The sequence below is a fragment of the Acomys minous genome, assembly GCF_964271855.1.
Source record: "Acomys minous genome assembly, chromosome: 9".
NCBI lineage: Eukaryota > Metazoa > Chordata > Mammalia > Rodentia > Muridae > Acomys > Acomys minous.
Window position 1 is genome coordinate 80,259,514 of NC_140490.1, and position 21,283 is coordinate 80,280,796.

Here is a 21,283-nt window from a genome sequence, read left to right on the forward strand (position 1 = left end):
ACACATATTCTTAGGTTACTGTCGTGAAAGGGGTGAAAGCGACAGAACCAGAGATCTGGTGGCCTCTGGGAGCACACTTTCATTATGGAATCTGGCACCTTGAGCCGAGAAAGGGGTTGGCACCCGTGGGGTGAGCGTCAGCGGTTGCTCCGCCCGCGGTGACCGCGGAGGAACCCCAAAGCGGACCAGATCCTGGCCTGCATGGCGCGCAGAGGCAAGAGCTGGCCAGCTGTGCTCGGTGACCTTGGGTGCGTCCTTGGCCTCAGTTTCCCCTGGGGAATCAAGCCTGATCTCATCTCCAAGGCCTTAAGGGGCTGACTGACCTGGAGCCTGCCTGCTGACCCGAGCCTCAGTTTCCCCCATCCATTCTCGTGTGGGGGTGGGGGTAGCGCAGGTGGAGGCGGGGCTCACGCCCCCGCCCCTCCCCCGCGAGCGGAGGCTCCGCCCCCTGGCTCCGCCCTCCCTCGGGCTCGGCCGGCGGCGGCGGCGGCCGCTCCGCTCCGCACTGCCCGGCGCCGCCTCGCCATGGATACGCGCGGGGGCGGCGGGCGGCCGGGCGATAGTCCGGGCGCGACCCCTGCGCCGGGGCCGCCGCCACCGCCGCCGCCGCCCGCGCCCCCTCAGCCACCACCCGCGCCACCCCCGAACCCCACGACCCCCTCGCACCCGGAGTCGACCGACGAGCCCAGCCCGCGCGCCCGGCTCTGCAGCCGCGACAGCTCCTGCACCCTCGGCGCGGCCAAGGGCGGCGCGAATGGCGAGTGCGGGCGCGGGGAGCCGCAGTGCAGCCCTGAGGGCCCCGCGCGCGGCCCCAAGGTGTCGTTCTCATGCCGCGGGGCGGCCTCGGGGCCCGTGGCGGCCGAGGAGGCGGGCAGCGAGGAGGCGGGCCCGGCGGGCGAGCCGCGCGGCAGCCAGGCCAGCTTCCTGCAGCGCCAATTCGGAGCACTCCTGCAGCCCGGCGTCAACAAGTTCTCCCTGCGGATGTTCGGCAGCCAGAAGGCCGTAGAGCGCGAGCAGGAGCGCGTGAAGTCGGCGGGGGCCTGGATCATCCACCCCTACAGCGACTTCAGGTGCCGCCTCCGGGAGGGGCCCGTCCTTGGCGCGCCCGGGAGAGGGCGGGGCGCCGCGTCCCGGATGGTGACCTCGGGGTGGTGGCAATTCAGGGCACAGGCCGAAGATGGGGGGAGTCCCCTCGCGGTGACCTCGGGCGCGCCCCAGACCCGCCCCCGAGAGACCCTGGGGTGCAGAGGCTCCGCCCTTTTAGAGGCCTGGGGTGAGGGGGGTCCCTGGCGTGCCCCCTCCCGCGCGTCCTGGCTGAGGTGGGCGAGCGCCACGGCCTCAGAGCCAGGGTCTGAGCGCATAGGGGCGGAGAGGACAAATAGAGGGGAACGTGGGCGCCCGTAGGCCGTGGAGCAGGAGCGAGGATGGGAGGATGGATAGAAAGGAGAAAGGAAGAAAAGGAGGAGGAAGGAAGAGAGGGGAAGGAAGGAAGGAAAGAAGGAAGGAAGGGCGCATGGAAAGGACGCGCCGGGGAGGCTTCGGGGAGGGGGTTATTAAGCGGGCGCCGCGCGTTCCCACGGTCTCCTCTTTGGCGCCCAGGGCGGGCGCGTCCTGAGTCCCCACACATCCCGGGTGTGTGGTTCTGGACGTTGCCTGAGTTGGCTGCTGCGAGCAGCGGTAGGCGCTGGCGTAAGGCCATGACCCGAGTGTTTGCGTCTGTCTCTCCTTTCCCCGGCAAGCTTGTGATGTGTTGCCTGAGGGGGTCCTGGTGGGGGGCGTGTGCCCGCGGATCAAGGGGAGGGGAGAGTCCCTAGGGGTGTGGCTGGTGGGACTCCAAAAGTACCTGTTGGGATGCTGGCTGTGCGCGCGCGCGCTTATGTCCCGGGTGGATGTACACACCCGCGGCCGTAGGGATGGATAGCTGCGTTCGGCGACAGGGTGCAGGTTTGTGGACAGAAGGTTCCGCTGTCCCGGCAAAGTGTAGCCTGAAGTTTCAGGACCACGGACAGCTCCGAGACCTGGGGAGGCGCCTGCTCTTCTGGTACCCTGATCCCTTCTCCCTAAGGCATGAGTCTCCCAGGACACTGACTCTTGAACAAGGATGGTTCGCTGGTGACTTCATTTCTGTCATCCCGCTTTATCTCCAGGGCTCGATAACTGAGCAAACAGAGGCCCAGGAACAGCCTCCCTGAGACCAGAGTGTCACTTGTACCAGGAACCTGAGTGTGGGGAAGATGCCCAGGGATAGGGCCAGTAGGACTTGTCCCCATACCCCAGCCTGAGTGCCAGGCTGAGCATTGCTCCACAGACTCCCAGGCTTGAGAACTGCTCTATTCCCACCTGTGAAATGACACTAGAGGGCCGGCTTGCCAAGACTTCCTGGTTGACCAGTGTGGATGGAGTCAAGTGCCCGCCTGCCAGCCAGAGAAAGGCGTGGGGAGGGAGGGCAGAGGGGCAGGCTGTGGGGGGCTACTCACCCCCCCTCCCATCCCAGGCTACAGGTGGGGGACATAAAGCCAGACTTACTTAGGCTTGGCTTCTTGCCTGAAGTGGGGACATGTGGCCGGTTTGGGGGTGGGTAGGGAGGGGAGGCTGGGAGGAGAAGGAATTGAGTTCCTGTCCATAGGGCCCTGTGGATGCAGATGCTGGGGGGGGGACCTGTGGATGCAGATGCCAGGGGGAGGAACCTGTGGGTGCAGATGCAGGGGGGAACCTGTGGGTGCAGATGCGGGGGGGGGACCTGTGGGTGCAGATGCCGGGGGGGGGACCTGTGAGTGCAGATGCTGGGGGGAACCTGTGGGTGCAGATATGGGGGTGCTGTGAGTGCAGATGCCGGGCGGGGGGGAACCTGTGGGTGCAGATGCCGGGGGGGGGGACCTGTGAGTGCAGATGCTGGGGGGGGCTGTGAGTGCAGATGCGGGGGGGGGGGACCTGTGGGTGCAGATGCAGGTGGAGGAACCTGTGGGTGCAGATGCAGGGGTGGGTGGAGGGCTGTGCAGGCTGTGGCTGGTAGAGTGTCTGGAGTATGAAGAGGTCCACAGGCAGGAGTCTTGTCTGGAGAACTAGACTGTAAAATAGAGGATGAGCGAACAGAGAAGAGGAGAGAGGCTGTTCCTGGCCTCAGAGGAGTCAGTGAGGCCTTCAGGTCTCACAGCCGGTTCATGGGGCCGCCACCTTTCATGTCTGGGGACTTGTGCCCCGTCTAGAACCTTCTTATCAGATGTTGACCAAGGCTGTCTCCAGAGCCTTTAGGAGCTGTTGGAAACACCAGGTAACAGTTGACTGGTGGATAGTAAATTGATTGAATTTGGCCATCTGGGGTGAAACCAGGCTGCGTCTCTGCTGATGAACCCCCGCACACCCGAAATTCACTCTCTACTCACTCTTGTTCTGAGATAGGGTCTCGTTAAGCTGTCCAGTGGCCTTGAACTTAGCATCCCTCTGCCTCAGTTTCCTGAGTAGCCAACAGAATTAATGTAACATAAAAGGAGGGGGGATCCCACCCCCAAGCCTGGGAAAGGAAAAACCATATGTGTGTATGTATGTACATAAAATCTTTATGCAGAGCAGAGGGCAGGGACCCCTCTCCCTATACAGGGCCTGAGTGTCTCCCTCTGTTGGCTCTGACTGGGTTGCCCAGGGGTTCTGTCCTGTGACTTGACTGACATCCAGGTGGGACTTTACTGGTTGGTGACTAGGAACTGGCCCACCCCGTCCTGGGCAGGAGGGGAAGGCGCCCAGGGAGGCAGGTCTGTGTGTTGTCGGAGCCCTTGGGCACTGGTTGCCTGCAGCATGCTTTCCTCAGGGACTTAGAGGAGCCAAGTTCTTAGCAGAATTCTGTTCCGGAGTCCCCTAGGACTGCAAGGTGCCTGGGGACCACTTTAGGCCTCTGCCTCGACTTCCCAAGATGTAAGGAGGATTGTGGTGTTGGGGAAGGGGGTTGTCTGATGGTGTCTGGGAGGTTCTTCTCCTCTTCCAACTGATTGATAGAACTTTGTCCAAACTGTGTGCCAACAGCTAAAAGTTATCATTCCAATTTTTATTACATTTGTGAGCTATGTGTGTGGGTGCCACATGTGTTAGCGGAGGAAGGCAACTTGTGGAGCCAGTGGAGTCAGGGCTCACTTCTACCACCTGGGTCCCAGGGTCAGTTAGTCAGGTGTAGTGGCAAGCACTTTCATCCAGTGACTACCTCCTCCTCCCCACTGTTTTTGTTTTGTTTTGTTTTGTTTTTTTTCTTAAAAAAAAAATGGGGATGCTATTGAGACAGGGTCTCCTGAAACTCAGGTTTGTCTTAAACTTATTCTAGTGGAGGATGACCTTGAAATCCTGATCCCCTGAGTGCTGGGGGACAGGAGGGTGCCACCAAGCCCAGTTTCGGTGTGGCTGGAACCGTGGCCCAGGCTTTGCACCTGCTAAGAGATCGTGGCACCATAGACTTCCCAGTTTCAGAGCTTATTCTGCAGCTAGGATAACCTTCCACTCACAGCAATCCTCCTGCTTCATCCTGGCAGGTGCTAGGATCACAGGCAGTTGCCTCCTCACCCAGTATGTCTGCTTCTCCTGAACATCAACCCTGGCCCTGAGAAGCTTCTATGGAGAAGCAAGTTTGAGGGGTTGGGGAAAGTGTTCCAGGCCTGGATGCTTAGGCTGGTGTGATACCTGGAGAGAAAGAGGAGAAAGCCAGACAGCGCAGCCCTGTGGACGCTGGTCCCTGGGCCAGCCACATCCCGTTACTGGATGGCCAGGGGTCAGTGTGAGGTCAGGATGTTGCTCCCTGCATGTAAATCCCCGGAAATGTGCCCTGTATCGAGGCCCTACAATAAATCGCATTATCAACGAGGATCTGGGTTTTAAGCATGCACCTGCCTCCACATGTGGGAGTGTTGGGACCCCAAAACTCTCAATGCTATAAAAAAAAGTCTTTGGGGGAGGGGTTGAGATCAGGATGGTCAAGGCCTCCTCTTCCTAGGTACCCCCAATGTGGGGGTGGGGGGAGGACTCCTTTCCTCCACTTGGCCTCGGTTGCCCTTAAGACACCCTTCGGTTCAGCTTCCGACACACTCGAGTACAGTATCAGATGACCCCCCCATCCCCCACTCTGACATCATTCCTGAGTTGAGTGGGACAGACTGTACCACACCTGCCCAGGCCGGGATCTCCCAGCACTCTGCAGATCCCTCTGCCTCCACCTGGGAAGCCCCACGGTGGGTGGCACGGGGCCTTCATACCAGCTGCTCAGGAGGGGAGATGCCACCTCCTCCAAGCACCTACCCAGGCCCCTCCGTGGCATACAGTGCAAATACGGCCCGATGGGCATTTCCCCCTCAACCAACCCCCCATAGGAACTGGGGTTGGGGCGCGGGTGTGTGTGTGTGTCCCTCCACTGTCCCTGGGCACTTGGCATACAATGGGCCTTTACAAACATCTGCACCTGGGACTCCAGCTGTCTTCCCTGCCACCTGCTCTGGGGACTCGGTGGGCTCAGGCCCTGATCCAGTAATCCCCAACCTCCCGCCTCTAATCCCTCCAGCTGTGCTTGGATCTGCCATCGCAGACGGTTTCTGGCCACATCTGGGGTCTGCCTGGAGTGATGTGGCTGCCCTTGTTGGGCCATCATGGTCTGACCTTGCCTGGCTTTAAGGGCTCAATTACCAGCTCCTAGGATTGTCCCAGTGGGGGCTGAGACCCACCCCCAGAAGAATCCAGCTGAAAACAGCAGGGGCTTTTCTATGTTACCCCATGATCCATGGGCCTCAGTTTCCCTTCAGAGCTGAGACTGGCAGGGCAGTGGAGGGGAAACAGAGTTCATTTGGTGTTAGCCATCCAGAATCGCTCCCAGAGGAGCCGGGGCCACAGCTCCAGAGAGTTCTCATAGAATTAGGTGATGTCATTAGGACTCACTGTTCTTTATTGGGGGAGTTTGTTTTGTTATTTGTCTTTTGAGACTTGAGACAGGCTCTCCTGTAGCCCAGGCTGGCTTCAAACTCACTGTGTAGCTAAGGGTGTCTTTGAACTCTTCTTGATTCTCTTGCCTTGACACCTTCCAGGGGACTGACCTCTGCCCAGAGGTCCCTGAGGTCCCTGAGGTCCCTGCTAGAGGTGGGGCTGATAAGACCTGGAGCCTCGGAGAAGGTGGGACACTACTTAAGGGTGCACAGCCTGGGAGAGATGTCAGAGCTGTGTCTGATCCACCCACCACCCTCGAGCTGGATGTCTGCCTCACGGCTTGGGGCTGGTGAGGTGAGGGGAGGGGAGGGGACCTCCGCAGAGCCCTGGGGATCCAGATGTGCCTGGCCTGTTTCCCTTGGTATGGGACGTCTGAGCCCTCCCTTTCCTTCTGACGATATCTGTGGGGACCAGGTTGACTGGTGAGGATGAGGTTGGGGAACATTTGGGTTAAAGCAGGCGGACCCCACCCTACCTGTTCCCTCTCCAAGCATATACTGTGTGATCTGGAGATGCAGCCAGTAGACAGGGTGGCTGGGGATAGAAGACAGGCCCGCGTGACTCCTGGGTCCCCCTTCCCTCTGGGCAAGCCTTGGGCCTCAGTAGGAAGTATGCCTGGCCCTGACCACCCCAGAAAGGGACGAGAAGCAGACGTGGAGCTGCAGCCTAGAAGGCTAGGTGTCCGCTGTGGCTCTTCAGACTGTTTCCAGGCCCCTCTAACCGTTTCTAAGCCTCCTTCCCATAACCACTGAAACCCCCCCGGTGGTTTCTGGGTCCCCCTGGTGGTTTCTTGGCCCATCCTTAGTTGTTTCCAGTTCCCCCCAACCACAGATGGTCACCACCAATGGTGGTGGTTTCTAGTCCCTGTTGACCTCTGGTTGCTCTTTCGCACTTGTTTTATTCAATGGCTCTTTCTCCAAAGAGAAGGAAGGCATCCTCGGTCCAGAGAGGGAGAGGTTGGGGCCAAACCTCATGACGGATTCTGGGGACAGCAGTTCAGAGTGCCAAGTGACAGGATCTCTCATCATGGCCTGAGACACCAGTGCTGTCCAGATCCGTGCCCAAAAATTAAAGCGGTTATTTTTGGCTGAGAGATGCTCAGCAGTGTTCTTAAAGAAAAGTGGAGTTTGGTTCTTTCCCCCTCAGTGGGTTGGCTCACAATCTCCTGTAACTCCGGCTCCAGGGGAGTCAGACGCCCACTTCTGCCCTCCTCGTGGACTGCACTCACATGCACAGGGCCTCAGGTAGACAAACATACACATACTTTTGTTTGTTTGTTTGTTTGTTTGTTTGTTTTTTCCAAGACAGGGTTTCTCTGTGTAGCCTTGGCTGTCCTGGACTCCCTTTGTCCAGGTTGCGAAAGAGCAACCAGAGGTCAACAGGGACTAGAAACCACCACCATTGGTGGTAACCATCTGTGGTTGGGGGGAACTAGAAACAACTAAGGCTGGCCTCGAACTCACAGCGATCCACCTGCCTCTGCCTCCTGAGTGCTGGGATTAAAGGTGCATGCCACCACACCTGGCTAACATACATATAATTTAAAAAGAACTCTTGGGCCAAAGAGATAGCTCAGAGGTTAAGAGCACTGGCTGCCCTTCCAGAGGTCCTAAGTTCAATTCCCATCAACCCGCATGGTGGCTCACAACCATCTGTCATGTGACCTGGTACCCTCTTCTGGCATGCATGACCAGGCTGGCCCCGAACTCACAGAGATCCTGTCTGCTTCTGCCACCCAAGTGCTGGGATTAAAGACATGCACCACTGCGCCCAGTTCAACAAAAGAGAAATCTTTAAATCTGTTGAGGTTTGATGACCCCCCCCTCCCCCACCCCCATCCCTCGGCTCTGGAGGTCTTGTCCTCACCAAGAGGGTGTGTGAGGAGCTTCACAGGTCAACAGGATCCTCCACAAAAGGGCTTCACACACACACACACACACACACAACCACACACACCATTTTGGGCTGAAGAAGACAAAGAGACTAAAGTTCCCGAGAAGCAGAGAAGCTTGTCCAAGGTCACTCGTGCATGGCAGGTGCCAGCACAGAGATGTGCCGGAGACACTGGGTGTTGTCCAGCCCTTGGCTCTCACAGTCTGAGCTGCCGTCAGTGCCCCAGTACAAACCACTTAAAATTTTTTTTTCTCTCTCTCTCTCTCTTTGGACTATTTCCTTGAGCTCAGTTCTCTAAAGTGAAGTGCTGGTCGCCCGCTGGGCATGTTTATAACTGTGCCCATGAGGTACAGGCCGGCAGAAGGAGCCAGCACACAGACGACGATGCTGCACCGTGACGCGTCACTCCTTTGAGCTGATTCCGGGGAGTGCCCCAGTTTGTGTGCTCTAGAAACAGTGGGCTCTGTGCCTATGGGGAGCCCCAAATTCAGAGGGTCATGCCAGACCTCCAGTAATACAAAGGGGCTGGCACTGTCCAGGGGTGGGGAGACCACTCTCCATTTTTGTTTGTTTGTTTGTTTGTTTGTTTGTTTTGAGATAGAGTTTCTCTGTGGAGCCCTGGCTGTCCTGGACTCACTTTGTAGACCAGGCTGGCCTCGAACTCACAGAGACCCGCCTGCCTCCTCCTCTCAAGTGTTGGGATGACATCTGTGGCCACCAGGCTCTCTAAGGTGTTTCTTGAGGTGACCAGCTGTCCCTTGCAAGAGCTGCGCCTCACTACGGTGTGGTCCCTGTAGCTCTTGCTGGGTACGAGTATGCCTGACAAGCCCTTACCCTGTACCCCTACCTGGCTTTCAGCCTCCCGCCCACACCCAGTGGTGTGCCACCTCCCAGCTCCCAGGTGCTCCCAACCTTTTTGAAGGCCAGGCTTGTGCCGGGCACATTGTCCCTCTTTGGTCATGTGAACTGTTTAATCTATTTTGAGCCTTCTCTGCGGTCTGGAGGTACCGTCAAGGCAAGGTCAGAGTGGGTCAGAGAGGGGGACCCTGCCTGCCTGGGATCAGGAGGGTTCTTTATGATCTGGGGTCCCTCAAAGAGACCTACCCCTTAGGGTTGGGGTCCCAGAGAGAGACCCCCATTAGTGTTGTGGTCCAGAGAGAGACCACCTTAGGGTTGGGGTCCCAGAGAGAGACCACCTGAGGGTTGGGGTCCCAGAGAGAGATCACCTGAGGGTTGGGGTCCCAGAGAGAGACCCCTTTAGGGTTAGGGTCCCAGAGAGAGACCCCTTTAGGGTTGGGGTCCCAGAGAGAACCCCCCATTAGTCTTGCAGTCCCAGAGAGAGACCACCTGAGGGTTGGGGTCCCAGAGAGGGACCCTTTTAGGGTTGGGGTCCCAGAGAGAGAAAGCCTCTTAGGGTTAGGATCCCAAAGAGAGACCACCTAAAGTTGAGATTCCAATGACCACCGTAGGGTTGGGGTTGGAGACCATCTTGGGGTGGGGTTCTGGAAACCAGCCTTAGTGTTAGGAGACCCATCTTTGGGTTGGGGCCCTAGAAAGAGATCACCTTGTTGGTGTCCAGAGACCCATCCCCACCCTTAGGTTTGGGTCCCAGATAGGACAACCTTGGGGTGGGGCCCCAGAAGGGACTCCCGGGGTCAAAGCCAGGAGGTGTGAGCATCCTGCCTCTCGCCAGGTTCTACTGGGACTTCACCATGCTGCTGTTCATGGTGGGGAACCTCATCATCATCCCTGTGGGCATCACTTTCTTCAAGGACGAGACCACTGCACCGTGGATCGTCTTCAACGTGGTCTCGGACACCTTCTTTCTCATGGACTTGGTGCTGAACTTCCGCACCGGCATCGTTATTGAGGACAACACGGAGATCATCCTGGACCCCGAAAAGATAAAGAAAAAGTACCTGCGCACGTGGTTCGTAGTGGACTTCGTGTCGTCCATCCCGGTGGACTACATCTTCCTCATCGTGGAGAAGGGCATCGACTCCGAGGTCTACAAGACGGCGCGCGCCCTGCGCATCGTGCGCTTCACCAAGATCCTCAGCCTGCTGCGGCTGCTGCGGCTCTCTCGGCTCATCCGCTATATCCACCAGTGGGAGGAGGTGAGGGGCGGGGAGAAGACAGGTGTGGGCGGGGCCCCAAGGATGTGGTCTTGAGTACCCTGCGTTTGGGCAGGATTAGGGGCGGGGTTTGCAGGTAGGGACTTGGGTGTCGGGTTTTAGGTGTTGGGCTTGAGTGGAACCCAAGTAATTCTGTGGATGGAGCCAATGACCTGAAGGTGGGACTTTGGCGTGGGTGTGGCCATGGCTTTAGGGCCAGAGCTTTGACTTGGGGTGCCCGTGAGAGACATAGACGTCAGTATTACCAGGGCGGGGTCTTGAGGGGCAGGGTCACAAGAAACAAACCAGGGCTGTAGGACTTTGGGCTGTGCCTGGGTCAAGGCTGCAGAGTTGTGGAGGTGGGGCCCACATGGATGCCAATCCTGGGACATCCTGGCTTTGGGTTGTGGGTGTGGCCAAGGCTGAGGCCGGAAGAGGAACTGGGGCTAAGGCCTCTATCAGGAACTAAGATGGGCCTCTGAAGGTAGAGTCAAAGCTGTAGGTTGGGCCCTTGAGTGCCACAAGTGGTGGGAGCAAGGTTGCAGGGGGGTGCTGACAAGAACACAGGGCAGGACTCTTACTGTTGGAGCCTTAAGGGAAGGGGCCACACCTCAGGTCTGTCTGGCATGGAAAGCCCAGGGTTAGATCACAGGGAGATGTGCAAGTCTGTAGGGGGGGGGGGGATGACGCTCATTTCTAGGTGAAGGATCAGGACAGGGGACAACTCACACTGTAGTAATAGGCTCAGGGGCAGGGCTGGAGATCAGATAGCCTTGGGGACCCCCACCCCATTGAACTCCTCCTACCCCCTGGAGTCAGGGCTAGTACCTTCAGGACACTGGACTTTGGGGAGACCTTCAGACAGCCTCACCGAGTTCTTACCATGCCTCTTCCTGTGCCCTGTAAGATGTGGGGGAAAGAAGCTCAGACCTCTGCAGTCACCTCCCTCCCAATTCAAGACCCCAGGCTCCAGCCCCGAATCTGCCCACTCCTTGTAGCCCAGCTAGCTCAGTCGGTAGAGCATGAGACTGTTAATCTCAGGGTTGTGGGTTCAAGCCCCATGACTCCTAACCCTGGAGCCCCTGGAACTTGGAGGGTGGGTCCAGTGGGTGGGGACAGGCCTGGGGAAGGATGATGGGTCACGGGTGAGGCTGATGGGAATTCAGAGCAAACAGAGGTGTCCGCCGTGCCCCCTCTCAGATTTTCCACATGACCTACGACCTGGCAAGCGCGGTGATGCGCATCTGCAATCTGATCAGCATGATGCTCCTGCTGTGCCACTGGGACGGCTGCCTACAGTTCCTGGTTCCCATGCTGCAGGACTTCCCCAGCGACTGCTGGGTGTCCATCAACAACATGGTGGTAAGTGCCCTCTGGCAGAGCGACAGTGCAGCCTGCCCTTGGGCCCCGTGCCCGCCCACCGGGCCTGCCTGAGGTCCTCTGTAGGGAGCAAAGCTCCTACCTGCTGTGACAGATGGTGCCCACTAGTGCCCCCTGGGGATCCTTCAGCCTTCCTTGCCCTGGTGGCTGACGCCTGCCAAGGTACCCAGGAGCCCCCTGAGGCAGCGCAGCTCCATTTTTTCGTGTCATGCGGATACGCTATTCAGTGATCTTCTTACTTCAAAAAATGTTTTACTTAAAGTTTTGTTTTGTTTTGTTTTTTTAAGCTGGGCATGCCAGCATAGGCCTTTAATCCTAGCACTTGGGAGGCAGAGGCAGGTGGATCTTTGTGAGTTCAAGGCCAGCCTGGTCTACAGAGCTAGTTCCAGGTAGCCAGGGCTACACAGAGAAACCCTATCTTGAAAAAAAAAAAAGAAAGAAAAAAGTTTATTTTATTTTAGACTTATTTCATTTTATGAATGTATTTGCCTGTATGTGTGTGTGTATATATCTGACCCACAGAGATCAGAAGAGGATGTCAGATCCCTTAGACCTGAATTTATGAATGTGCGTCGTGCTGAGAACTGAACTGGTGTCCTCTTCAAGAGCAACACGTGCTCTTAACAGATGAATAACCCCCTTACTTGTTTGTTTAAAAGAGTTCATATTAGGTTTATGTGTTGTTGTTTTTGAATTATGTGTATGTATGAGGGTATGTGCACATGAGTGCAGTGCCCTTGGAGGCCAGAAGAGGGCATCAGACCCTCTGAGGCTGGAGTTCCAGGTGGATGTGAGCTACCATGTGAGTTTTGGGAACCCAGCTCAGGCCCTCCAGAAAACCGGCCAATGTTCCTACCTGCTAAGCCATCTCTCCAGTCCCAACTGGCCTCAGGCTCACTAGCTGGCTGAGGGTGACCTCTAGAGTGCTGGGTGACAAGTGTGTACTCCCACCAGCTTCCCTTTTTGTCTTTATGCAAATGTAGTTAAAACCAAAACAACCTTCAAAGGGGAAAGTTGTTACCACAAGCCCTACAAAATAACAACCCCTAGTGCCTGTTGTCCCCATGTTTGTATCACAGACAGTTGAAAAGAGTCTCTGGCAGCTTCTAAGAGAGAGAGGCAGCTGCAGGCCGATAGCAGGTTTAACACTAGCACCGGCAAAGTAGCAAGACCGTCTCAGAACAGAGCAAAGAAGGGCTGAGGTGGGGCTGGAGAGATGGCTCAGAGGTTAAGAGCACTGACTGCTTTTCTTCTTGAGTTCAGTTCCTGGCAACCACATGGTGGCTCGTAACCATCTATAACGGAATCTGGTGCCCTCTTCTAGCCTGCAGGCAAAATGCTGTATACATAATAAATCTTTTTTTTTTTTTAATCTTTAAAAAAAAAAAGAAGGGCTGAGGGTGGCTCAGCAGTAGAGCCCCGCCTAGAATCCCACATCGAGGGGCTGGCAGGAAGGCTAGAGGACATGGCTCAGTGACAAGCACCCGCCAAGCATCTCTGAGGCCTTAGTAAGGTTTCATCTCAGAACAGTGAAAGTGTGGGAACAGTCTTTAGCGAGGGCTACACCCCAGGCCAGGGCCTCACTGAAGCTTGGTGTGTGTGTCAGTCAGGACACAGCACTCAGGCATCAGTGGAGTCTGCAGCCGGGGAGGGAGAACCCACAAAGGCCCCTCCCAGGAGCCTGGCACAGCTGCCCCGGCTGAGGAGCCTATTGTCCCGCCGCTGCCTGCACAAGCAGTTCCATTTCCTGCATGGGCCCAGTGCCCCCCCTTTCCTGGCCGGGTCAACTGAGGACATCTGGGGGTGGACCGCTCCCCTCTCTGCCCCTCGGATGTTATCCCAGTGTCCCAAGGACCCAAAGTGGACACTCTTGACCTTGAGTGCAACCCCTGTGAGGCTTAGTCTCCCCTGGTGGCATCAGGCCTGCCCCTGCTGTTGCCCGTGTCCTCTGCCTGAGACTGCCTTGGTTACCTCTGGTCATGGGGAGCTCACCCCATCCTGTGCTCACGGGGGTGGGGGCTGGGGGAGGGGGCAGGTGGGCTCAAGGGCCTCCCTGAACGGCCTCTGCTGACCTTGCAGAACCACTCTTGGAGCGAGCTCTACTCCTTTGCGCTCTTCAAGGCGATGAGCCACATGCTCTGCATCGGCTACGGGCGGCAGGCGCCCGAGAGCATGACGGACATCTGGCTCACCATGCTCAGCATGATCGTGGGGGCCACCTGCTACGCCATGTTCATCGGGCACGCCACGGCGCTCATCCAGTCCCTGGACTCCTCACGGCGGCAATACCAGGAGAAGGTCAGGGGCGGGAGGCCGTGCCTCCGGTCTGAGCTGGGAGGAGATGGGCCTGCCCTGGGTATGAGGAGGTGGCTTACCTAGAGTCTGAGGGGGCCACGTAACCCCCTGGTTCTAAGGGTTCCTTAAACCAGGACAGACTCACAGGAAGGAGCCAGATCGGGGACAGATGAGGGAAGGGGACAGGAACCCATGGAGTTTCAAACCAACAAGACCAGTCCCTGGGGTCCAGTTCTGAGTGTTCTGGGGTATCAGTGCCATGAGGGTGGCTGGGAAGCAGGGTGAACCTCTGGAAAGAGTAGTTGTCAGCCGTTTCCGTCTGCCTTCTGCAGGAGTGTGTCCTCAGGGCCAGTAGTAGGGGCGGCTGCTTTAGGCCACATGGCACCTGCACCCTTGCTCTCTGCAATGGGTCCCTCTTCCCCGCCCCCTACAGTGCTAACCCGGTCAGCTGGGCTCTGTGCCATTTGCCCTCGTCCGGAAGCCTCGGTCTCGCACCCAAACATGAGCTGGTGCTGCCACCCACCCGTCGTCACGGGGTCCGCTGAGATAAGGGCAGCTGTGGCTGGGGCAGCCCTGGGGTACTGTGCTGGGGACAGCCTGGCACCCACACCCCAGCCCTGCTAAGGAGGGGCTGCCTCTGTGTTGGTCCCCAGGTCCCAGGCCAGGGCTGTGGATGGGACTCAGCATGCATACTGATGCTGACGCTATATATAGCCGCGTCTCGGAAATATGAGCCAGGCACCCGAGGTGCCTACACAATAGACTTATTTGTTGGCTTTTTGGGAGGCGGGGTTCGAGACAGGGTTTCTCTGTGCAGCCCTGGCTGCCCTGGAACTCACTCTAAACCAAGCTGGCTTGGAGCTCAGAGAGATCCACCTGCCTCTGCCTCTGCCTGAGTGCTGGGATTAAAGGCACGCACCAGCACAGCCTGCCTCACAATAAAGACATTTTGATAGATATGGTATCACAGAACCCAGAATGGCCTCAAACTAGCTATGCAACAAAGGATGACCTTGAACTCCTGACCCACCCACCCCCAGCCGGGGTTAAAGGGGCGCACCACTATACCTGACCAAGATCAGGCTTAAACACAAATATATCTGCTGGGTAGGCGTGGTGTCTCAAGCTGTCACGCCAGGACTTGGAAAGCTAAATTCAAATTTCAGGCCAGCCTGAGCTTCAGAGTGAGACCCTGGGGAAGGGACTTGGTGACCGCTGTGCTTGCTGGGGGAGGGGACTCAGTGACCACCATGCTGGCCTGGGGAGGGGACTCAGTGACTGCCGTGCTGGCCGAGCATCCATGAAGACCTAGGTTCCACTCTGGCATCAGAAACGTTCTGTGGTGGCCCATGTCTGGCATCCCAGCACTTGAGAGGCAGAGGCCGGAAGATCGGGAGTGTAAGGTTATCTATCCTTGGCTACATAGCAAACTTGAGGCCAGCTATCATTTGTGGTTTGCGTTGCTGGGCTTGTCATCTCCGTGGACCACGCTGGGTGGCACTGGGCCAGGCCTGGCTCTGGGGTGAACATTGACCCTGCTCTCCTCCCCTCAGTACAAGCAAGTAGAACAGTACATGTCCTTCCACAAACTGCCTGCCGACTTCCGCCAGAAAATCCACGATTACTACGAGCACCGGTACCAGGGGAAGATGTTTGATGAGGACAGTATCCTCGGGGAGCTCAACAGTCCACTGCGTGAGGTGAGGTGATTGCAGTCACAGGACCTGGGCAGTCTCAGCCACATCCCAGCAGCCCACACACCCACCTGTGCCCAGGGTCCCGTGGACAAGCTGACAGGGCGCAGGTGGGACCCACAGGGTCAGATCTGAGCAGCCTGTTCAAGCCCAGCTGGGCAAGTCTCCCAGGCCCTCCTAGGCCAACGCCTGCTTGCCTGCCAGCTGCAAGCACGAAGTCTCCCAGGTGCAAGGCGTGAAACACGCATCTGTGCAGGCGTGATCGCTCCAAAACCCTAGGGGAGGGTCCTTTCCACCTCTCCCGTCATCCAGGGTCCTTACTTAGCTCATGTGTGTGTGTGGGGGCTTTGCATGTATATCTCTGCACCAAGTACATATGTGGTGCCTGCGGAGGCCAAGGAGAATATTAGATTCCCTGGAACTGGAGTTCCTGACAGTTGTCAACCACCATGTTGGTGCTGGGAGTCGAACCCGGGCTTTCTGGAAAGAACAGTGCTCTGACTTCTGAGCCATCTCTCCAGCCCCCCACCTTTAAAGACTTTACTTGGTGTGCATGCATTCGTACGCAAGCACCCACCAGTGTCTGTGCAGATGCCCATGGAGGGCAGGAGTCGTGTCTGACCCATTAAAGCTGGAGTCACAGCCATCTGTGAGGCACCAGATGTGGGTTCTGGGACCCAGACCCCATGCCTGAGCAACAGACGCTTTCTCCAGCTGTCTTTAAATGCACATGTGCACGTGTCTGTGTGTGTGCAGGTGCACACAGCCTTGCCAGAAGACAAGTTTGGATTCAGGCATTGAGAATACCGTCTCTCTCTGGCCTGGAGCTCAGCCATTCAGCTAGGCAGGCTGACCAAGCAAGTCTGTGGGGGGCGGTCCTGTCTCTGCCTCCCCAGACCTGGGATGCTAAGCTTCTTACGCGTGTGTTGAGGTGCTTAGGTAGCGAGCACTTCGTTGACTTGAGCCATCCCCCAGTGCTGTCCTCGCTTTGTACCCCTTCCCCCGCGGTCACAAGGGTCCCTTAAAGCTTGATTTCACCTGAATAACTCTTCAAAGACTCCATTTAAAAAAAAAAGTCCCATGTACAGGTTCCAGGGCTCCAGGGCTCAGCCGCAGGCTTGCTGTCAGTCAGGGGTGCTGGGGAGACGTGAGGGACAGCGATGATAGTCAGTGTGGGGCAAGTGTGCAGAGCCAAGGGCATGGATGTCTACTCCCAGGCGGGGGGCATGGCCAGGGCAGAGGCCCTCACGAGGGGCTTTCAGGAGGCGCCTGCCAAGGCTGGGAGGCTAGGTACCTGTGCAGAGCCTTGGGAGCCTCTGGGCTGGGGCCCAGGGCTATGTGGGCACATCCCAGGAGGCAGCCTCTGCTTAATAGACTTGGAGATAGTCAACAATATTGGATTGTTACTCTCCCTTGATCCTTTGTGGCTCACAGGCCACAGAGTGCATGAAGTACACAGGTTTATAGCAGAGGCATCCATCTCCAGTTCCAAAACTTTACCAGCAGCCCAAAGGAAACATTTCTTTCTTGTTTTTTAAGATTTATTTATTTATACCAAAAAATAAAAAATAAAAAAATAAAAAATAATAAGCTGGGCAGTGGTGGCGCATGCCTTTAATCCCAGTACTTGGAAGACAGAGGCAGGGGGATTTCTGTGAGTTCCAGGACACCCAGAGCTGTTACACAGAGAAACCGTCTTGAAACACCAAAAAATTAAAAAAATAAACAAAGATTTATTTATTTATTTGTGATATATATGTGTGTATATATGTATGTATGTATATGTATGTATGTATATAGATACATACATACATATACACGCACATATATATATATTACACCTGCAGGCCAGAAGAGGGCATCAGATCCCAGTGTAGATGGCTGTGAGCCACCTAGTGGTTGCTGGGAATTGAACTAGGGAGGTCTGGAAGAGCAGATAGTGTTCTTAACCTCTGAGCCATCTCTCCAGTCCAACATTTCTTTTTTAAATAAATTTTTGTTTTCATTTTATGTGTATGGGTGTTTGGGCTGCGTGACTGTCTGGGCCCCACGTGCACACAGTGCCAGGAGCAGCCAGAAGAGGGCACTGACACCAGGTCGTCTGGAACAGCTCGGTGCCTGTAACTGTGGAGCCATCTCCTCCTAGCCTTCTTTTTCTTTCCTTCTTTTCTTTGTTTTTGTTTTTTGGGACAGGGTCTCTCTGTGTAGCCTTGGCTGTTCTGGAACTCATTCTGTAGATCAGGCTGGCCTCAAACTCACAGAGATCCGCTTGCCTCTGCCTCCCGAGTGCTGGGATTACAGGTGTGCGCCACCGCCAATGACTCTTTTCTTTTCTTTTTTTTAAGACAGGGTTTCTCTGTGTAGCCTTGGTTGTCCTGGACTTCCTTTGTAGACCAGGCTGGCCTCGAACTCACAAACGATCCACCTGCCTCTGCCTCCCGAGTTCTGGGACTAAAGGGGTGCGCCACCACGCCCAGCTCCCTTTTTCATTTTTGAGACAAGGTTTCACTGTCATCACAAGGTAGGCTTAAATTTGAGGCAATCCTTCTGCCTCAGCCCCCCCCCCCCCCAGTGCTGTGGGATGGCAGGCCTGAGCCAACTAGCCCGGCCTGGATGCTCACTTTTTCACACGTTCCTCAGAGTTCCCCCCGCCCCCCTTGGCAGGGCCTGTGCTCACAGCCAGCCTTGTCATGACAGTGACAAGTGAGTCACGGAGGCTGGTCTCCTTCGCCACGGGTTTCTTGCTGGGATTTGCTTGTTTGTTCTTGGCAATGACCTTGCCTAGACCCAGCTGTTTAAGCAGCACAAGCAAGCCTCGGCCTGGCTGGGAGTTACATTGAGTATGTAACAATGAGAGAATGAATGCCCTAACTAAAGGCCGAGGACGCATGTGGCGTGGTCCCCCTTCCCTTCACAAGGGTTCCGTTTCCGTGAGACAGGATCTCATGTAGCTCAGGATGTCCTAGAATGTCCCTGTATAGGTGAGGATGACCTTGAACTCCTAATCCTCCCACCCCCACAGTGCTGTGACGACAGGCATGCTGACCTCCTGGGTTACACACGCTGGGGATGGGACCCAGGGCAGGCCAGGAGCAAGCACCGCCCCCTGAGCCCCACCCAGCCTAACTGCTGAAAAAGAGACCACTTTTTAAAAAAATAGTATACGAGTGCTTTATCTGCAGAAGAGGGCATCAGATCTCATTATAGATGGTTGTGAGCCACCATGTGGTTGCTGGGAATTGAACTCAAGACCTCTGGAAAGAGCAGGTGGTGCTCTTAACCACTGAGCCATCTCTCCAGCCCCGAGAGACCACTTTTACTTTCTCTTTAGCTATTCTGGCTTTCTCCAGTCCGGTGTTGCCTGTGCCCTGGTGCTGTGGGGACTTCCCTGTATGTCTTGTTTGTTTTTCCGAGACAGGGTCTCTCTGTGTAGCCTTGGCTGTCCTGGACTCGCTTTGTAAACCAGGCTGGCCTCGAACTCACAGCGATCCGCCTGACTCTGCCTCCCCGAGTGCTGGGATTAAAGGCCTGCGCCACCCTGTATGTCTTGAGCCCATCTCCTGCCCTGGCCTCCAGTATCTCTCTAGGAAGTTGGATGGGGGGAGGGGCCACCGCGTAGCACAGAGGAATCCGAGGGCCTGATTCCTTACCAGTCACTTAGCCAACCTCCCTCCCACCTGCAGGAAATCGTGAATTTCAACTGCCGGAAGCTGGTGGCGTCCATGCCGCTGTTTGCCAACGCAGACCCCAACTTCGTCACCGCCATGCTGACAAAGCTTAAGTTTGAGGTCTTCCAGCCCGGTGATTACATCATCCGAGAGGGGACCATTGGCAAGAAGATGTACTTCATCCAGCACGGGGTGGTGAGCGTGCTCACCAAGGGCAACAAGGAGATGAAGCTGTCGGATGGCTCCTATTTTGGGGGTGAGTACCCCGTGGCAAGGCTGAGATATCTGGACAGCTCAGGCCCCAGGAGGGTTTGGTCCATCAGCTGGAGGGCGTGCTGGGCGGGCAGCTGTCCGCAGCTTGGGCCGCTGAGGCTCCACGCTTGTTTTTGCAGAGATCTGCTTGCTCACAAGGGGCCGGCGCACAGCCAGCGTGCGGGCTGACACCTACTGCCGCCTCTACTCGCTGAGCGTGGACAACTTCAACGAGGTGCTGGAGGAGTACCCCATGATGCGGCGTGCCTTCGAGACCGTGGCCATCGATCGCCTGGACCGCATCGGTGAGCCGCCGGGGGAAGGGGGAGCACGGGCATACATAAAGCACGGGGCGCTGAGGGGTGTCCGGGTGGCGTGGGGGAGGGGGAGGGTGTTGCCCCGGGGTGAACAGGGGAGGTCTGGAGGTACATTGTTGGTATAGACTATGCTAGGTGTGTTGAGCAACATCTGGGAGGAGGCTGGTGGCCTGTGTGGGGCATGTGGGGTGGGGAGGGGTGGAGGGAGTCCTCGCGGATGACAAGATAGAGGAATCAGATTGAGTGCAGCGGGGCAGGATGGGTCAGAGGTCATGTGCCTGCACATGACAGACACTCCCTGGAATCTGCACACAGTGGGTGCGCAGAACATGCCAGCTGCATGTAGTCGTGCGAGCTAGCTGTGCAGTTCGCAGCAGGCGCAGTCCTCGTGCTTGCTGCTAGGCAGGTGCCCAGGCCGGCACTGACCCCGACCCCACCCCTCCCTCTGCCCACAGGCAAGAAGAACTCCATCTTGCTGCACAAGGTTCAGCACGACCTCAGCTCCGGCGTGTTCAACAACCAGGAGAATGCCATCATCCAGGAGATCGTCAAGTACGACCGTGAGATGGTGCAGCAGGCAGAGCTGGGCCAGCGTGTGGGGCTCTTTCCGCCACCGCCACCGCCACAGGTCACCTCGGCCATCGCCACGCTGCAGCAGGCTGTGGCGATGAGCTTCTGCCCACAGGTGGCGCGCCCGCTTGTGGGTCCCCTGGCGCTCGGCTCCCCACGCCTTGTGCGCCGCGCGCCCCCGGGGCCTCCGCCTCCTGCAGCCTCGCCGGGGCCACCAGCCGCCAGCCCCCCGGCCGCGCCCTCCAGCCCCCGGGCACCGCGGACCTCACCCTACGGTGCGCCCGGCTCTCCGGCCACGCGCGTGGGGCCCGCACTACCGGCGCGCCGCCTGAGCCGCGCCTCACGCCCGCTGTCCGCCTCGCAGCCCTCGCTGCCACACGGGGCGCCTACGCCCAGTCCTGCGGTATCCGCGCGCCCGGCCAGCAGCTCCACGCCGCGCCTGGGACCTGCGCCCACCGCCCGGACCGCCGCGCCCAGCCCGGACCGTAGGGACTCAGCCTCGCCGGGCGCGGCCGGCGGCCTCGACCCGCTGGACTCTGCGCGCTCGCGCCTCTCTTCCAACTTGTGACCCTTGCGCGCCGCCCCGCGGGCCGGGCGGGGCCGTCATCCACACCAAAGCCATGCCTCGCGCCGCCCGCCCGTGCCCGTGCAGAAGCCATAGAGGGACGTAGGTAGCTTAGGCGGCGGGCGGCCCTGCGCCCGGCTGTCCCCCCCATCGCCCTGCGCCCACCCCCATCGCCCCTGCCCCAGCGGCGGCCACGCACGGGAAAGGGAGGGGCGCGATCACCTCGGTGCCTCAGCCCCAACCTGGGACGGGGACGGGGGCGGCCCTGGCCGAGGACCTGGCTGTGCCCCGCATGTGCGGTGGCCGCCAAGGAGGGATATGGATCAAGTGCAATACTCGGCCCGCTGGCTTTCCTCTGCCCCCGGCAAGCTCACGCAATAACCAGCCGGCCCCTGCCCTCGCGTCTGTGGTGACCTCCCTCGGGCACCCAGGGGCGGGCTTCATGGCCAAGCCGGCGTGGGGGCAAGGCTGGGTCCCCGCCGTCGCCATGAATGTACTGACGAGGCAGCAGCGGCCCCCACGCCCCATTAACCCACACCCCATTCCGCGCAATAAACGACAGCATTGGCGCCCAGCGCAGCGTCTG

General features: G+C 57.7%; 1 protein-coding gene across 1 annotated transcript; it reads left to right on the forward strand.

Annotated features, from left to right (window-relative positions):
* The first annotated feature begins 487 nt into the window (after positions 1-487).
* Positions 488-21,271, forward strand: HCN2 (hyperpolarization activated cyclic nucleotide gated potassium and sodium channel 2). The gene is made up of 8 exons (XM_084795500.1): positions 488-1,070; positions 9,536-9,959; positions 11,157-11,318; positions 13,416-13,634; positions 15,185-15,331; positions 19,009-19,249; positions 19,386-19,550; positions 20,018-21,271. Exons 1-8 carry the CDS (start codon positions 526-528, stop codon positions 20,698-20,700), a joined length of 2,586 nt encoding a protein of 861 aa, XP_084651626.1. The 5' UTR covers positions 488-525; the 3' UTR covers positions 20,701-21,271.
* Positions 21,272-21,283: the final 12 nt, after the last annotated feature.

Bases quoted from the DNA above. Each gene is read 5' to 3' on its own strand.
- HCN2 (XM_084795500.1), top strand. From the start codon at position 526: ATGGATACGCGCGGGGGCGGCGGGCGGCCGGGCGATAGTCCGGGCGCG. The intron at 15,332-19,008 runs GTGAGGTGATTG...TCCCACCTGCAG, and splicing joins TCAACAGTCCACTGCGTGAG to GAAATCGTGAATTTCAACTG. The intron at 19,551-20,017 runs GTGAGCCGCCGG...CTCTGCCCACAG, and splicing joins CGATCGCCTGGACCGCATCG to GCAAGAAGAACTCCATCTTG.